Here is a 19,723-nt window from a genome sequence, read left to right on the forward strand (position 1 = left end):
AAGTAATGAATGCATTTCTTATCAAGCATTGTTGCCTTCTCCTTTTTTTCCCCTTCCTATCCCTTCCCACCTCCCCCCCTGCCCCACTACCCACCCTCCCCCATGCCCCCCCTGCACCAAAGTTGTAAAGTTCGTTTTTCGACATAACAACTTGTACATCTCATTGTTGCAATGGGTCCACCTGTATCCCTATTTAAACAATTTGTTTTTTCCTTTCCCCTCCACAAATTATACCAACATCAAATACAGTGAAAACAGGGGTTATACCATGGGGGAGAGACATACAAAGCAACAAAGAAATATCTTATAAATATGTTAGAAACAAATTTTCAATTTGGTTCTTTTTTTCTTATCTCCCATTTTGTTGCTGATGTAGTCTAATTTTGCTTCAAGTGTGATTGTAATTGCTTGTTGGACACTTTTGTGACAGCTGCTTTTATAATACATATCCACCATGTGCACCATCTCAGTGCTGGCATGTGTCAGTCACATTCCTCTCATTTGAGTTGGGATTATGCTTTTTCTTGATTTAATGAGTAAGTTTGAACTGCCACCTGGACATTTTGAACATTATATTTTGAGGCCCTGATTCTTGTTTGAAGCTTCTCTTTTGGCAGCTAGTAACCTATTTGTTAAAAATGTGTATCTGAAAATAATTTTTTAAATGTGTAACTGATGATCATATAAAATGATGCTTATGGAAATGAACCCCAAGAAATGGAAACAAGAGGGGTTTTTGTTATTGTACTGTTTGTGGTTCCCTCCCCTCCCCACTTTGGTTTATTCCCTTGCTTTCTATACCCTTTGTCTTGTATTTAAGTTTAATCTGATTTGGGGAGGGGAAGGGGAAGCATAGAAATTGTGGGTGAACCAATTCAGCAGTGACACTAGACACTATGTTAGGAATCAACTATACAACGCGGGGTGGGGGAGAGGTATCAGAAGGGAAAAACTGAGAGAAAATGAGGGAAGGGGTGACATTGTTCTAAAAGAAATGTACTCATTACCTGACTTATATAACTGTAACCCCTCTGTACCTCACCTTTACAGTAACTCTGAGCCACCAGTGGTGCTGGTCTCAACTTGGGCATTGTGTAGTAGACAGGGCCTCTCTCTCAATAATCTCCTCAGTGGTGGGTGGCTGAGGAGGGGACACCGCCTGTCATTTGCTATAGGGTGAGGATGGGGGATCGTGTTGTGTATTGACTCAACTCAGGAGGGCAGGAGCTACTTCTTTCTATAGAAAGAACAGTCATAATTCTGCCCACAGATTCCACAGAGCAGGGTCACCTCTTAGTGACTCTGGTGATGAGATTGGGGTAGAAATCAGAGCTACCTATACAGGAAAAGCACCCTCCATTATCACAAAAGAGTCTTAAAGTAAGAGCTCATCTTCAGGCACTCTGTGGGAAGGAATACAGCCTCTGGAGAAGAAATGGAAGAAAGGATTGGAGCCATGGTCTCTACTACTACTTCCCATAAGGATAGGGTAGGAAGAGAAATGTTTCCTATCAACTAAAAATACTCATTAAAGATTAGATTGCGTTATTGAGTTGTATCTTTCCCAGTTCGTGTGTGTGTGTGTGTGTGTGTGTGTGTGTGTGTGTGTGTGTGTGTGTGTGTGTGTGTGTGTGTGTGTGTGTGTATGCGTGCGCACACTGATCTTGGCCCTTGAACTCAGGGCCTGTTTTTGTTTTTTGTTTTGTTCAAGGCTAGAGTTCTACCACTTGAGCCACAGCTCCATTTCCTCCTTTTTGGTTGTTAATTAGAGACTCTCAGACTTTCCTTCCCTGGGCTGGCATCAAACCATGATTCTCAGATCTCAGCGTCCTGAGTAGCTAGGATGACAGAATGAGCTGCCAGTGCTCAACTCATTCCTAGTCCCTTGAGCAAGAGGAAACAATTTTTCTTGGAGACGATTTGAGTCTGAAATCTGTTTCTCTATTGTACATTAAATTGAGCACTAGAGTTAGTTAGAGTTAAGACAAAGCAGACAAAGCCCAGGATTCCAAACCGATTATTGCATGAGCCCTAAAGGACCCTAGACAATTGGCATTTCCTCTACCTTTCAGAACCTTTGCTAGGTCATTTTTATGTTGTTGTCAGACATTATTATTGTGATTAACAAAAAGGTTAAATTTTCCCCAAAACTGGAAGTATAGCCAGTCCCTTTTTGATGCATATTTAGGATTTCTGGGCTTTTGATCTTAGGAACTGTTGTTTATATTTTCACTTAATTCCTTATAACAATTTTCTATAAATAGGAATCTTGATTCAAGATGAGTAACAGGCTGGGTACCAGTGGTTCATACCTATATTCCTAGCTACTCAGGAGACTGAGATCTGAGGATCACAGTTTGAAGCTAGGTAGGAAAGTCTATGACACTCTTTATCTCCAATTAACTACCTAAAAGCTGGAAGTGGAACTGTGGCTCAAGTAAAGTGCTAACCTTGAATGAAAAAGCCAAGAGATAGTACCCAGGTCCTGAGTTCAAACCCCAGTACTGGCATGTGCACATATGCATGTGTACATGCACATACACACACATACATATACACATAAAACACATATAACATTAAGACTTGGTGTAGCATATGTACCATATAATGCTGCATCGCTGAAATTCTTATTAAATAATTCATCTTAACTACTCTTAACTACTCCTCAAAAACAAGCCAGGTGCCAGTGGCTCATGCCTATAATCCTAGCTACTCAGGTGGCTGAGATCTGAGGACTGCAGTTTGAACCCAGCCTGGATAAGAAAGTCCATGAAACTCTTATCCCCAATTAATCATCAGAAAACCAGAAGTGGCACTGTGGCTCAAAGTGGTAGAGTACTAGCCTTGAACAAAAGAGCTCAGAGATAGTGCATCAGCCCTGAGTTCAAACCCCACTACCAAAAAAAAAAAAGGCAAACATTGAGTATGCTTGCATTGCTGCTGCTTCTTGTTTGTTTGTATTTTTGTTCTTTGCTGGTCATGGGATTTGAACTCTGGCCCCGGGTGCCGTCCCTGAACTTTTATGCATTATCAATAATACCCTTTGTTCACTTTTCTGTTGAGGTATTCTCCTTTTATTTGATGGCCTATAAAAACTTTGCGTAACCTGCATACTAATATCCTGCTACATCAACTAGAAATACTATACCTAATTGGACCTTCATTTCAGTATGTGTGATTTGCAATGGACAAGGTATGTTTGGGCTTTTTTTTTCTATGTAGACAAGTCTATCACTTTTACTTATATTTTCATGCTGTGTCCCTCTGTGTCTTGGCCCATTCTGAGACTGAACAGCCCCCATGCCTTGTTTTCTGTGCCTTTCTGTGTTTGATGTGTCAAGATAGAGGCAAGAAGATAACATAGCTCTCTTCAAACCACAGAAAGATGAATGGTAAAAATAGGGGAGTTCTTCCAGATCAGTCTTTTCTTCCTAATCAGAAGGGAAATCACAGCTCTCCAAAGCCACACATAAATCCCTGTCTTCCTTAGCCTGACCTCAACGCAGTCGCCTGTACCACCCAATCAGAGTCATCGGTGCCCGCTTTCAGCAGCCCAAGTGCTATTCCCTTGGGAATTTCAAACCCTGTACAGTTTTAAGTCCTCCCTCACCCCACTCCTGGTCCATGCTTCAGTACAGAATCAGGGCAGGCAGTGATTGAAATAGCATACGGCAGCCGCAGACACTGATTTTTCTGACTTTTGACAGTTTCAAGAGTTAGTCACTAACTTCTTTGCTCACACTAAGACTTGGTGGTTTTACTCTAGTTTCTTTGCAGTGGCATCAAGCATCAGTTGCAGTCTCCTGTCAAATATATGGGGCTCATAAATATTTAAATATTCCAAAGTGTTCTCCTGATTTCTATTGCAGCCCTGTCCTCCACTGAGCTGACCTCAGCATTCCACTCTACTGATGTGTGTGAGAGAAAAATCTATGGTTAGCTTGTCGTTGTGGGGTTTTTGGGGGGGGCTGATTGTTTTGTTTTAATGTTTTCTTTTCACTTGCTGCCATGTGAAAATACCAAGTGAATTTATTTTTTATAATTTCAGTGAATGCTCTACAAATCACTGGATACTGGATTTTGGAAGTATATCAAATGGTGGACATGAAATTCAGAAAAGGTAGGAAAATTTGGAGACCCAAACTGAGCTACTTAAGAGTAGGATTTCCGGTTTGTGCACTTTGGACTAATAGTCATTTTGTTGGCTTCCTGGCCATTAATTACAGTTACTCAATTAATCATTCACTGTCCTGAAGTATTTTGGTAAGAGAATCAAAGAGAGAATTCAGGGAATCAAAGCCAATAATTAAAAGAGGGGGGTCACAGACCTTTGTCTACTAAGAGCAAAGGCCTAAACAAAGAACATAAAAAGCTGCTTTGTTGTATAGAAGTGGGCTGTTAGTATCAATAGAGCAAAGCAGAAAAGGAATAGACTGAGGTAAGAGCTCACAGAGTCCTTCTTCCTTCACAGCCCCAAATCAATACTGCAAAGACAGCCCAACACACGTCCCTTACGGTTCATCTATTATTTACAAGGCTCTTCTGTTCAAAATTCTGTTTACAAGATTACTTTGTAACTTGAAATGATTGCTTCCTTTCACATAGCTGCAGGATGGGGTTTGAGGTTTCTTTTGCAGCATGAACAGGAAAAAAGGTCCATGTTTCTGTATGTCTTGCACCTGTCAGCTTAGGTTTCAAATTCCACTAGGGTGACCTGGGTACCATATTATTCTCCCCATAGGATGCTCCAGAACATCATTTGGAAAGAATCCAAGCATGTGCCTCTTCAAGTGTTTCAGCTTTCTTCCAAATTAACAGCAATGGTCCATGGGAAGCAATGCCCTTTCTGTTGTTTGCCAACCTTGGTCTTTCTTCTTATTTTCTCAGAGTTTGAGCCATCTTAGGAAACAGAAAACACTCTATTCCAATTCTCTGTGAGCTTCAGTCTTGGTTTTGAGAAAGGACTCTGGTTCTCATTTTGTGGGAAGTAGTTTGTTGAATAGTTGTTGACTATGTGGAATAAGAGGCGCATGTTAAGAGCATGTTCTTTTCTAACTACCATGCTGAGAAGTTTATGGTACAAAATTCCTTTAAAAAAATTCTTATGAAGTTGCTGTGGTTTAAATATGGTCTATCCCCTCAAAAACACAGGTTGGATTTTTTTGTTATTGTGTTGGAAGGGGGGGGTCTCTCAATATACGATTAGCTGGTTATGACAGATCAGCCTGGTGTGGTGACTTACACCTGTAATCTCAGCTGTTAAGAGGCTGCTTCTCCCAAGCAAGAAGTTCATGGTTCCCCATCTCAACCAGTAAAAAGCTGGGTGCATACCTGCTGCTCCTGATACATAGGAAACAACACAGGAAGATCATGTTCCAGGATAGACCAGGAGCAAAACCAGACTCTGTTCAAAAAACATCAAAAGCAAAAAGGGTCAGAGCCATATCTCAAGTAGCAGAGTCCCTGACAAACACACAAGGTCTTAAATTCAAACCCCAAGTGCTAATAGTGGTTGGGGTGGGGGACAGATGCCTTTCTCGCCAATGTTTGAGGTCTTGCTCTCCCAGAACTGAATTAGTTACTCTGAAAGCAAATTGTTAGACAAATAACACACATCTATTTGCCCTCTGGCTTTCTACTGTGTTTTATTGCCATTGACAACACAGTGGTGGCTTTGACTCTGGGGTCTATAGAACCATGAGCCATAGGAAACTTGTTTCTTTTATGAACTACCTAATTGCTGGCACTTCTGTTACAGCAACAAAAACTGGTCTAAGAGAGATGTGTTTATATCACTAGCCCCATTTTACATGTAAAGAAAGAAAAAATTATAGAAAATGGGGAAGTAGCAGTCCCAGGATTCAAACACATGCGTGTTAGCCTCGATCTTTTAGTGAGCACTCTGGTGACCCATCTTAGTTTTCCATTATTTAAAATAAAGATTGGCAAATCATTTCTGCAAAGAGACAAGGAATAAATACTTCAGGCTTTGTGGGCCATAGCTTATTTGGTCCTCATTACAATGTAAAGGCAGCCAGCCATAATGATGGCATTTTCACTTTCCTATAAACCTTTCTTTACAACAACAAGGGAGCCATATTGAACTGATGGGCCAGAGCTTGCCAACCTTTAACGTAGAAGAATCTACATATTTTGGTGCAACTCTTAATAGTTCTTTGCCTATTTCTGAGCACTCCTAAATGATGATGGTAGTCAGCAGATCCGCGCTGGTTCATACATGGCCAGTAGGTCTCTACACAAAGAATACCGTGCAGAAGTGTTTTTCCATACCTGGATAATTCATCTATGATAGAGACAATTTTGTTGTTGTTGGTTATGGGGCTTGAACTCTGAGCCTGGGCACTGTCCTTGAGCTCTTCAGCTCAAGGTTAGTGCTCTCCCACTTGAGCCACAGCTCCACTTCCGGGTTTTGGTTAATTGAAGATAAAAGTCTCATGGACTTTCCTACCTGGGCTGGCTTTGAACCACTATCCTCAGATCTCAGCCTCCTGAGTAGCTAGGATTACAGGTGTGAGTCACCAGCACCCAGAATAGACATATTTTTTATAAAGTTGATTCCATTGCCATTCTCAGGAGTTAGTCTCAGTCTCCCATTCCAAAGAGTTCTTCCCTAACAAAATTTGACTGTATGGATAAAAATTCAAATGAGGAGAGCTAGCCAGCATGATGGAAGGGACTAGGAAATGTAAATTTCTCCAACGGTCCACTTCTCTTCAACCAGTGGTGTTGATGAGGGCTCTAGGGGCTCAATGTTGTCACATTATATCCAAAAAAAAAAAAAACCTTGAGACTGGGAAGGTGGCTCAGTGGTAGAGCGCTTTGCCTCACATGCATGAGGCCCTGGATTCAATGCCTCAGCACCACATAAATAGAAAACGCCAGAAGTGGTACTGAGGCTCAAGTGGTCACGCACTAGTCTTGAGCTGAAGAGCTAAGGGACAGCGCCCAGGACCAGAGTTCAAGCCCCATGACCAAAAAAAAAAAACCTTAAAAATCTTTTGAACATCTGAATGAAAGTGTGTGTGCAGAGTGTTGTGTGAAAGAGTGCTAGTGATCTGCCAATACTGCTGTGTATAAGTGTGTAGTTGTACAGGCAGCTATGGCCCAAGTGTAACCACAAAGAAGTTTTGTATTATTAATAGTGTCCCAAGGCAACTGTCACCTCTAAATAAGGAACCCAATTGGAAATTCATTTATAAATATTTGGCCCATTTTTGAAAAAAAAATATGTTAGTAGCCTACATTGTTCATGAGGCCCTTGGCACATTAGAAGATAATGTCAGCATACAGGTGTTGGATGTAAACACATCTTGATACTAGACACCAGTCAGGGTCAAGCCTGACCTATCTCCAGGACACCCAGAACCCAGAAAGAATTATATGTTGCTTTGAAAGTCTTCAGAGTTTTCCTTTATGATGACTCCTCCTTGTGTTATTTCCAATAACACCTAGATGGGCGCATTGAGGGAAAGTTTAAATGTACTACATTTTAACTTCTTCTCTATGAAATCTCTCTGTGAAATCTGTTACAAACTGCTGAAATGACCCATTGTAACATCGAGATGTACAAGACACTATGTTAAAAATGAACTTTACAATTTTTCGGGGAGTGGGGTGGGGGGGAAGGAAAAGGATGGTAGGAGAAAAACAAAGGAGGGGGTAACAATGCTGGATAGGAAATGGACTCATTACCTTGCTCATGTAACTGTAACCCCTCTGTACAGTATCTTTACAATAATATATATGTATTGAAAAAAAATAAGCAACACAAAATTTAAAAAAAAAAAAAAGAAATCTGTTCCTAAGGATGTCTCAGAGAGTGAGAGAGTGGATCTGTTTGTATGAAATAGAGAAGGTTGTCATTAAGTTAGGGTTGTCTTGAGAAGGCTCATTAAATGTTTATCGGAGTTAAATGTGTGAACCTCCATTGTTTTTCCTTCCATATGAAGGTATCTATAGTTTTGAAGAGCACTCTGGACATGAAGAAGAGCTGTAAAATCTGTGTGATGACTGGTACAGTTAGAGAGACCTAGGCTACATCTACACTACTAGGGGAGCAGTTGTGTGGTTTAAGATATAAAGAATCGAGTATGTCCCAAGCGTCGCAGCCAGAGAGAGCCTAACGCGACTCATATCCTCACAACCCTCTTGGCATCTTTATTTCAAATTCTGCAAAAGTACAGGAGAGGAATAGGAATGATCACATTAAAATGCTTCTCAAAGAAAGCCCCATTTCAGGAGTCCCTTTTGACTAGGTAAAATAGTATGCTTTGAAGCAATATTGGGTGAAATGGCAGCTTGGAAACCTGCCATTTTCCCAAATGGAGCATTTATTCCCTGCAAGTCGTTTACTCCCTAAAAATGTTCCTCAAGGTGAAGTCTTTGTTGCTTGATTATATTTCATGTACAAGATCTGATGTGCAAGCCAGACACTAAGGCATTGTTTCATGTACTACAATAGCTCCTTATATTTTTTTAAGTCTCTGACAGTGGAAAAAAAAAAAAAAACCTTACCCAAAAGTAGCTGAATATATCCCTAACACATCAAGAATGTGATTAACCTAACAGATCTTCACTAGATTTTTTTAAATGCTCAATGTTACACAGGTTGGGAAGAGAAACAAAACCAGTAACCCAAACATAAGTACCAATTTTGTCATATAGTTATATTCTCCAAACGTAAGTGTTACTTCACAAATGACTTGTTTTCTTTATATATTTATAAATCTTCAAGCATAGGATGTTTAGCACCAAATCTTAAGATATAACATTAGCATATAAATTAATATGCCAACAGCAGAATAATTTTTTAACTTATACTATTGTAACAATTCTGGTAGGCATTCAGCAAGTCAAATAGAAAACTTCGGGGAACAGGTGGACCATGATTCTTTTTCTATTCCTTCTGGAAAAATCAAATCAAATCATTGTTACCATTATAAACAATATTATAATATTGATTTCTTCCTTAATAATTGTAAAAGGACTAATATTAGTAATAAAGAAACAGTTTTTGGCTGTGTGTGTGTGTGTGTGTGTGTGTGTATATATATATATATATATATATATATATATATATATATATATATATATATGTTTCTGCCTGTCTGTCTGTCTGTCTGTGTTAGTCTATATGTCTATGTGTGCCAATTTGGGGGCTTAAACCCAAGGCCGAGGCACTATCTCTGATCTTTTGTGCTCAAAAGGTGCTCTACCACCTGAGCCACAGCTCCACTGCCAGATGCTTTTGGTGGTTAATTGGAAATAAAAGTCTCATGGAGTTTCCTGTTCCTGCTGGCTTTGAATCACAATTCTTAGATCTCAACCTTGTAACCTTGTAATCTCAGGATTACAAGCATGAGCTACCAGCACCTGGCATTTTTTGGCATTTTTGAACATTGGTTTACACTGACATATATTAACATGCATGACAAAAGCCATGAAATCATTGAACCAAAGTGAGGGGAGGTGACTGCAGGTTTACTTACATTGAAGGAAGTCAGGGAAGTGTCAAGTGAGGAAAGAACTAAGTCAAGATGAAAGCAATGATCATGTACAAATTCTGCATTTAAAGACTTCTCCTGAGTAGGAGCTAACAAATCATTTTCTTAGAACTGGTAATAAGCTGGTTATAAGAATCACCCTTTATCTAAAGAGAGACTATTTTATATGTTTAATAGTTTACCAACGTGACTTACATAACCATAAAAAAAAATCCCAACATGTTTTATTTCCTTAGTGTATGTGTCACAATAGAGCTTTGGTTATGGAACACTGGAGCTGATTTGCTTCCTTGGAACACTCAAGAGCATTGGGCATGGCGGGGGGAGTAGCCTCTTTTTAATTTCTGCTAACCTGTCAATGAAACTTCAGTAAACTTTTTTTTTAATTCTCAAAAGTAAAAGTACAAATGTGCACCAAGGAACCCCAGTGAAACCTTCTGTTCTTCGTGGTTCATAAAATAAATATTCTTCGCTGCTTCCCTGGGGTTTAGTACTCAACCTCTGTAATTATGTTTTCCAGAAGCTTTTGTTATTTAGACCTCCATAAAACCACTTTAATACAATGGCTAAAAGAAAAGCTGAAAGAAGAACCATATGAAACATATGTCCCTGTCCCTTGATAAAGGCAGAAAAAGAAACTGAAGACCGAAATGTTCCTTGTGTTCAGTTTTGACATCTCTGCTTCCCCAGGGATTTCTTAGAGGTATTTCCTTCGGAATCCAGATAAAACTTGAACCGTGTGGCAGCTAGTGGTTGTAATCAAATCATGAAGCAAAGAGGGCAGCTGGGCGGACGCCACTTCTCATGGTGCACAAACTACAAACGTGAATTTGCTGAAAGCCAAGACAATTTCCTGCCTGGATGGTGTTCCACACCAGGCAGGTCTGTATCCCAACGCCTCTCGAGGATAAAGCACGTCTCTCTCTGTCTCTTTCTCTCTCTCTGCTACCGTGTCACCTAAAAAAAACAAATTAAGTGAGTGAGTATAGAATATGTTAACCCCAACAACAAAAAAAAAAACCTTTCTGCCATGAGAACCAGATAGTCCTTATCTGTGTCATTTGTATGTAGTTTATCAGTAACCAGCTACAGCAAATTGACTCTTCATGATTTGCTGACTGCTCTTGGTTTGTGTGTTGGTCCTGCAGCTTGAACTCAGTACATTCCTGTCACTGAGCTTCTTTTCTTCCAGGCTAGCACTCTACCACTTTCAGCCACTGCTCCACTTTCTGGCCCTTTTTGGGGGGAGTGGGTATTTGAGGATGCTTCATTAGAGTTATGGTGTAAAGGCAGAGTTGAGTACTCGCTACAATAACTTTCAGTCCACAGAGCTAATAAGATGACTTGATTTCATCTTTACAGAGAAGCCATTTCAGCTTCTGCCCAAGAGCAGACACATGACCATGCTACAAAATAATTCAATCTGTTTTTAATTTTTGTGTATGTGCTGGTACTGGGGCTTGAACTCAACGCCTGGACACTGTCCCTTAGTAGTAGTAGTTGTTTATCAAGGCTGGTTCTCTATCAATTGAGCCATAGCTCCACTTTTGACTTTTTGCTCATTATTTGGAGATAAGAGTCTCATGGATTTTTTCCCCACCTAAGCTGACTTCAGAAGGCAATTCTCAGACCTCAGCCTTCTGAGTAGCAAAGATTATAGGTGTGAGACACTGGTGCCCAGCAATTTTGAAAATATTTTCATAGATGTATTGTAACATTATGCTATTTTTTGTTGCTTGAGCTACTGTATTAACTAACCTGAGAACTTTTCTCATCTCCTACCATAAGCCTACTACATCTTTGAAGCTGCAAAATGCAACCCTTCTCCATGGAGTTCCACTCCATACAATAGACTTTCTAAAGTAACTTTCACTTTTAAAAGTGGGTTAAATGCATTAGAAAGGTACATTTTGATCACGATGTACAATGATTTTAATCAGTATTCCTTCGGAAAACTCCGTAGTGCTATTAACAAAGTGTGCTCAGCATGAATCAATGAACATACCTAATCTTGTGGGATTTCTATAACCTCACCAAATACAAAGCCAGGTGCCTAATTCTTCACTCTGAGAGCCTTTGGGCATGTTTTCCTTTGCAATCCGAAAACAAGGAAGAGGTAAGAGTCTCACAGACTTTCCTAACTGGTCTGGCTTCGAGCTGCAGCCCTCAACTCTCAGCCTCCTGCGTATCTAAGATTACAGGCATGAGCCTCCAGTGTTCTGCACTGACTGCTATTTCTGAGGAAGGGGGTAAGGACAGATAAATGAATATGAGGATGTAAATTAAACGAACAAACAAGGCCAATGGAAAGATCAATGGCCTGAGCATCTAGTGGTGAGGTTGAAATGGACACATTGTATCTCCTTGCTTAGATGTCATGGGTACAAACCAGAGATGAAAGCATCTGTCTGCTTTGGCTGGAGCGAAGGAAATACACGAATTGAATTGCATGGCTCAGTGCCTGTCGTATAGAGAGCACCCAGGAAATGGTAGTTATTTCATGTTCGCTGCTTCTGGCTGGATCGTGCATCTGTATACATCCTAAAAGCATTTACAGCCAGGTATCAATCTCGACACCCTAGGGTGTAATTTTCAAAAAGTATTTCATCTGAGGTGGCTCATTTTGTGTGTCCCACTCATTTCGGAAAACAAGGCCATGAGTGAGATAAGATGCTTTCTGATTTATTTTCCTTCAAAATTATTACTGTGCCTACTACATATGGATGATTCCTTGCTATTTCTGAATTTTGATGGATGCAGGGTTACTAACATGCCAAAACAATCTCTACTCCCCTGAAGATTGTGCCCTGACCATAAGGGTCAGGAAAGATAATGCCTTAGGGCAAAGGACTCCGACTAGCAAGAGGAATTTTAGACAAGAAGGAAGCGCAACAACATCATGGAATGGGCATGGGCTCAGAGGTAACTGCCAGAGAGGTCGGTACAAGGCGATTATACTGTGTGGCAGTGACTAATGGATGTCCATTGGTGATACCTCATCGGGGAAGGAAATAAGGAGCAAGAAAAGGATAAAAGCCCATCAGGGTACCAGCAGGTGGGAGAGTGGGTAGATTAGTAGCTTCTTCATATTGCCCATTTGCCACAATCCTAAAGACATTTTTTTTTCAGCACTAGAGATTGAACTCAGAACCACCTGCCTGCTAGGCAGGTGCCCTATCCATTGAGCTATGCCACGGGCATCAGTTATTTTCAAAGCAGGGTCTTGCCTGATGCCCAGGCTGATCACTATGCCCCAGTCATTGATTGATTTGAAGTCTCCCAAACTTTTTAAACCTGGGCTGGCCTTCAAGTTCAATCCTCAATCTCTGCCTCCCAAGTAGTTGGGATGACAGGCTTGAGCCACTGCACCTGGTCTCCTAAGGACATTTTAAAGCATGTTTGCTCAGCACCATGCCAGATTTAACACAGCTTGTGTTATTAACAAATCCTTATGATGAGTGTCCTGTAACCATGACACCATGAAATTATTATTACAAAGACTCAGGGCAGGACTCTAGGAGAAAAAGGCACCAATTAGGGAGCCACTTGAGGAAGATACTAGATAGGACTTGAGATGTGAAGGACAGTTAAAGAGAAAACTTGCTTGTTTAAACTTGTGTTTGAGTTATGTTTAAGGCTCTGTTGTGTCTCTGTTCTTACTTAGGTTCATCTCAAAGGCTAATGCTCTTATATAATCCATCAGAGGTAAACAACATTGAAGTGTCCTGAGGTTTAAGAAAATTTATGTTGCTTCCATTCCTAACTCATTTCTCTTAGAGTTTCCAAAGAAATACAGGAAACTTTGTAGACATGTATTAGAAAATCTGAAGAACAAAATAAAGTGAAAGAATCAGGTAGGAAGCTTGCAAAGAAATAATTTTTTTAGATAGCCTAGGGAAGTATTGCCATTTTCACGATGCTGATCCTTCCAATCCAGGTACATGGGAGGTTTTTCTACTTTCTAAGTTCTGCTTTGATTTCCTTTTTCAGGTTTTTAAAGTTTTCATCATAGAGGTCCTTCACTTCTTTGGTCAAGTTAATTCTTAGGTATTTTTTTTTTGTGGGGCTATTATGAATGGAGTTGCTTTCCTGATTTCAGCCACACTTTTCTCATTGTTGGCATACAGAAAAGCCATTGATTTTTGAGGGTTAATTTTATACCCTGCTACTTTGCCAAAGTTTTGAATCAGCTCGAGTAATTTGGGAGTGGAGTCCATGGGATTCTTTAAATACAAGATCATGTCATCTGTAAAGAGGGAGAGTTTTACTTCATCTATCCCTATTTGGATCCCTTTTATGTTGGCATCTTGTCTTATTGCTATATCTAGGCATTCTAATACTAAATTGAAGAGAAGTGGAGAGAGTGGACATCCTTGTCTCATTCCTGAGCTGATAAGAAATGTACTCATTACCTTGCTAGTGTAATTTTAACCCCTCTGTATGGTATTTTCACAATTAAGAAAAAAGCTATTATTTAAAAAAAAAAGAATTTTTTTTAAAAAAGTTAATACACAATTCTCTAAGCACTCATTTCTCAATCTGGTCACTGCTAACATTTGGAGTAAGGTAATTCTTCACTTAGGGTAAGACTATCCCCATAGTTAAGAAGATCTGATTCCCAGCATTCTCTCTCCACCTCAGTGTGGGACAACACAAAAATATTGTCACATATAGCCAAATGTCCACTCTGGAGAAAACTAGAGTAGTCGGGAATGACTACTCTACATGCATGCACCTTCCCCCTTAGTAGTGGTTTTAAAGAACAGGATTGTTAACACAGAATTTCTCCAGATTTAACAATTTTGCATCTTTTGTGAAACAGCAACAAAAAAAAGCCCTCACCAATGCTTGGTTTTATTGCTGAGAAGAAACACACAGAATCAGCACAGGGAAATTCAGAAAAGGAGATTTGAGGCAGGATTTAGATTTTTCCCACCAGAAGTAGTGGCTGCATTGTCTCTGGAGACCCTGAACAACTTACTTACAGGTAGAATAAGCTCCATGGTATTCTTTTGTACCTGAGAAAGATAGCTGCTTAGGGAATTGCCTATTCTCTTATTTTCATATCTTCATCTGAGACCATTAATATCTCAAGTTGAGTGCTAACTCTTTTCCTATTTGCATTTAAATGGAAAATAAAAATTCTGACATAGGTGGCTTGCTGGGAGAGCTCTGACTTTTCTTTGTTAGCCTTTCTGCGGTTTTTATGCCATTGTGCACGAACTCTTTAAGGAAACTATTTTTGTAACAGGCTTATATCTCCTCCAGAGAGGTAGTTGCTCCATCGTTATAGTCCTGCCTTCTCTCCTCAGGTATAAGGGTCAAGGTGGATTTCCCAACAAATATACAGCTTCTAGAATGCCATCTACCCCTTGGAAAGTAGTCTAGGCTCCACAAATGAATTTACTCTATGTGCAGATGATCCAAAACAGACATAAAATGTTTTATGTGGTTCAAGTCACATTGACTTGGATTCATAAAGTAAACAACGTTTTATGGCTTCAAGATTATTCTAGGGTGGCATATTACTAGGGGGAAGGAAAAATAGCAGTCCAAGTATCATGATGGCCTGGGGAACTGTATTATGTTGTACAACTTTTCCGTGCACTAAATAAAATGTCACTACCATTGAGGATTTAGCTACAGCAAACATATCCCCAAAACCCAGAGCCAAAGTGCCCCTAACGGTTTGCGTCTTGCTAATTCCCTCTCTAGCTGCCTATAGAAAGAAAGGCAAAAAGCTGAACTATCAAGAGAGCCACTTAGATGCATTCTTTTCTAGAACACAGTTGGCTTCTGCTCACGGTGTTGTTTACATTTATAGCTATAAATCAATATAAATTTAATCTTTCAAAATGTTATTCCTTGGTCCAAGAAATACAATAAAAGAAATTTTTTATCACTGATAGATATTATCTAAGAGCTTACCTCACTGGAGACTTTAATAATTTTATTTGGAAAGGACTTAGAGGAAAATGACTAGAAGGAACCAGAAGCAGGGATAGAATAATCTTGAGGCTGGTATTTCTCGCAAGCATGCTGGGTATGTAGCATGGGAGTTCCTGGAGATTGGCTTAGCTGGACATTGGGTAGAGATGAGGGGAGTGTTAATAATCTCCTTGCTAAATACTTCCATGATTTCCACTTCCCTGGGCAAAAAAGTACACTGCTGTCCCTTGGTATTCATAGAGAACTGGTTCCAGGATTCTCCAAAATCTATATAAGCTCAAGTTCTTTCTATAAAGGGACATTGTAGTTACATGTAATCTACATACATGCTCCTGAATATTTTCAATCATTGCAAGATGACGTATGCCAAATACAAGTGCTATAGAAATCGTTTGATAGAATATCATTCAGGGAAAGTAAAATCTGGACAAGTTGATTTGCATTTGGACAGATGCAAACTTTGCTATGAATGCCTTTTATTCATGATTGTTCAAGAATTTGGGGTCTGACATTATAGGAAAAGTATGTTGATAAGCACAAATGTTGAAAATGATGTAGGGCTTTGACTAGACAATAAGGAACTAATTGATTGACTTCCTATTCCATTGACTATGTTGGATATAAAATATCAGCTAAAAATTTCATTTAAGTAGAAATTCATTTTATATTTTGCATTTTATTGTATTAGCAGCACTATATCTACGTACAAATTACACATTTAGGATTTGGTTTTAACTGGCCTGCATTAGACTTTGGTGGTAGAAAGTGAATGAGAACTTTTAGTATTTAGTGCTGCAAAATATTCATAAAGGGAAAGACATAGGAAAGGTAAGAAGCTGGTCACTGTATATCATATTCCTCAGGGGGAAAGCTCAGAGAGCAATCAGAACCCAAGAGTTTCTCTAGTTCAATATGCCCAACTCAAATAATCTCAAAATGAACTTTGTCATTAATTTCTTTCCAAGTACTAGCTACTATGAAGCATTCAATTGGCACTAGGCTGATCAAGATAAATAGATAAACAGATGCCAGTTCCACCATTATACAGAAAGCTAGGAGTAAGAGGTAAAAGACACAGGGAAAGGTCTACTCAGGAAAGAATAAGGGAAGGACACAGTCTATGAAAAAGTGCAGTCATTGGAAACTCATCATACAGAGGTCCAGGGGACATTAGATCAGAAAGGCTGGTGGCAGGCCAAAGAGGCAATGAAAACTACTGGAAAATTTGTAACGGTAGGACTGATATCTCAAAAAAAAAATTATTATACTCCTCATCTAGAGTTTGGACTGGAAAGAGATTAACTTAAACCAACCAAGATGGCAGATGACATTGGAAGTTCCAAGTTGGGATGAACAGCCACAAAAGGATTTAGTAGTTAAAAAAAAAATCCCAAGGATAAAGTAATCAAGTGGTTCACAGTTGGCTTTCTAGCTGAAGGACTGTGTAGCTGATGGTACCTGTCAGACATAAGGAGAAACAGAAAGGGGAAGAAAACTGTTGACTTGGAACGGTTGAAGACTCCCATCCTGAGGCTCACATCTCCTTTAAGACAACAGGTATTTCTAGATGAGTAAATCATCTCTGTGTGGATTCTTGCCAGGGTGTTTTGATACACTGTTCTGTCAACTCTGAAACTCCTACATTAAATCAGACTCATGAAGAAGCACAACGAATTTAATGTCCCTGCCTCAAACAAGAGTTTACTCACCAAATCATCACTCTATAAAACCTGATAGGGTTTTATGGGCAGGGGGCCAAGGGAGGGGATGAGTTCTTCTGAAAGGCTAAAACCATAAGGAGGCACTTCCCCAGCAGGCTTATCAACACAAAATAATGTTTTCTTTGGATGGCAGAATAAAATCAAGGTGGGAACCCCTCCCCCCCCCACCACACACATAAGAAACAATGTACTGCAGTTGTAACTACAGCTATATGTGGTCCATACTTGCCTTTGTGGTTTTGACTTTATTGCCACTGCTGCAGGACCAACCTGAGTAATCTGGCAGCACTTTACAGTCCTCACCCTCCAAGCAGGGTTCCATGTGACACCACCATTTCTGAATCACAATGGAAGCTGGAAAACAAAGACCAAATCGTGACTCTGATTCTTCCTCCACGGAGAGACCCAAACAAAGGTCAACACAGCTGGAGTTACTTTGACCTAAATAAATTAAAAGAATACACTCAGCCACATTCTACAAAGTATTTCCTCTTCTTCTACCTGTTTATTATACAATTGGTGGGAGCTAAAGCTGTGTGGAAGGCTTGTGGGGTTTGACTATATAATTACATGCAGGGCTGGGAAGGTGGCTCAGTGGTAGAGCGCTTGCCTCTCATGCATGAGACCCTGGGTTCGATTCCTCAGCACCACATAAGCAGAAAAAAGCCATAATTGGCGGTGTGGCTCAAGTGGTAGGGCACTAGTCTTGAGCTGAAGAGTTGAGGGACAATGCCCAGGGCCAGAGTTCAGCCCCCCACAACCGACAAAAAAAAATTACATGCAGCTAACTTTCCTTAACTTCAATTTCTTCAATAAAGGAACTGATAAAAATAGATACATACTTCAGTGGTTGGACATTTGTATACCTTCTTTGAGCAAAATGTGGACTGAGGTTATTATCATTATTATCAGTAGTAGTAGTAGTAGTAGTACTTTGGTTGGGGAACAAGACTAGGGTTTGAACTCAAGATCTTACACTTGCTATGCAAGTGATCTATCACTTGAGCCACATACACCAGCCACTTTTCCTTTAGCTAATTTTTTCACATAGAGTCTTGATGCTTTTTGTTGTGTCCAACCTCAAAATTAAATCCTCTTAATCTGTGCCTCCCAAATACCTGCGGTTACCAGGTAAACCAGAGTGTCTGGCTTCCAGTGCCTATTTTTTAAGATTAGGTTTTAGGGTTTTGCTGTTAAGTTTTTTGAGTATATTTTGAGTATAAACCCTTTAAAGAAATATGATTTGTAAATACTTTCTCCCATTCTTTCCATTTTCTGCTGTGCTGATGCTCTTTAGTTTGGCACACTTTCACTTTTTTTACTTTTGTTGCATGTGCTGTAGGTACCATATGCAAAAGAAAACATGGCAACACAAAGACCCAGAACTTTTTCCCTATGATTTCTTTTAGGAATTTTACCGTTTCAAGGATGACATCTAAGTCTTTGACCAGTTTTGCATTATTCTATGTATATGATGTAAGACACAGATCCAATTTCATTCTTTTGCATGTGGATAATCACTTTTCCTAGCAGCATTTATTGAAGAGATGAATTGTCTTACATTTTGTCATGGCTTGAATGTAAATACATTGTTTTATTTCTGGACTGTCACTTTTGATGCTGGACCCATTCTGTTTTGATTACTGTAGCTTTGTAATATAGTTTGTTTTAGAGATTGATACCTCTAGCTTTGTTCTTCTTGCTCAAAATTCCTTTACCCACTAAGATTCTTTTGTGGTTCACATAGAATCTGTGAACGTAGATATCTTGTCATTTTCATTTTACAAACGATCCACCTCCTTGGTTAGACTTATTCCAAAGTGTGTTATTCATTTTTATTCTATCTTAAATGGGATCTTTTTAACTCTTTTTCCAATAATTGTTTGGTAGTACAGTAAATACATATTTTTTTTTACAACTCATCTTTGTATTTTGAATTTGTATCTGGAAACTTTACTGAATTCAATAGCAACAGCTCTCGAATGCATCCAACATAGCAATGAGAAAAGAGCACTTACAATCTCATTTTATGAAACCAGCATTAGTCTCCTAACAATGTCAGACAGAAAGCTACAAGAAAAGAAAAATTACAGGCCAATATCTCCATTAGATATAAGTATAACCCTTGACAAAATACCAGCAAGTCAACTTTAATAGGATGTCAAAAGAATTATGTACCACAATCTTATAAGATTTATCTGTGGGATATAGAAGATGGTTCAACACATGCAATCAATATGATCTATTCCATTAACAGAATAAAATGATAAAAAAAAATCATGATCATTTCAACAGATGCATAGAAAGTATTCAATAAAACTGAAAAGCCTTTCATGTCTCTTAACAAATTAGGGATAGTTGGAAGGCAGATATTGGTGACTCACATCTATAATCCTAGTAACTCAGTAGGCGGAGATCTAAGGATCTGAGGATCTAAGGTTCGAATCCAGCCATGGCAGAAAAGCCCACGAGATTCAAAAAAAAAAAATTAGGGATAGAAGGAATGTGCTTCAACATACTAAAAGCTGG

The 19,723-nt window shown here is 39.3% G+C and overlaps 1 protein-coding gene across 1 annotated transcript in view; it reads right to left on the minus strand.

Annotated features, from left to right (window-relative positions):
• Positions 1 to 9,115: 9,115 nt before the first annotated feature.
• Tafa4 (TAFA chemokine like family member 4) overlaps positions 9,116 to 19,723 on the minus strand; it is a 142,102-nt gene continuing 131,494 nt past the window's right edge. The window contains exons 5-6 of the mRNA XM_070018404.1: positions 17,424 to 17,548; positions 9,116 to 10,481 (exon numbers count right to left, since the gene is read on the minus strand). Of these exons, the coding sequence (XP_069874505.1) occupies positions 10,470 to 10,481; positions 17,424 to 17,548 (137 nt within the window). The 3' untranslated portion in view covers positions 9,116 to 10,469. The remainder of the gene's footprint in view (positions 10,482 to 17,423; positions 17,549 to 19,723) is intronic.

This window comes from Dipodomys merriami, unplaced genomic scaffold (assembly GCF_024711535.1).
Source record: "Dipodomys merriami isolate MVZ:Mamm:240054 unplaced genomic scaffold, mDipMer1.0.p SCAF_13, whole genome shotgun sequence".
Classification (NCBI taxonomy): domain Eukaryota; kingdom Metazoa; phylum Chordata; class Mammalia; order Rodentia; family Heteromyidae; genus Dipodomys; species Dipodomys merriami.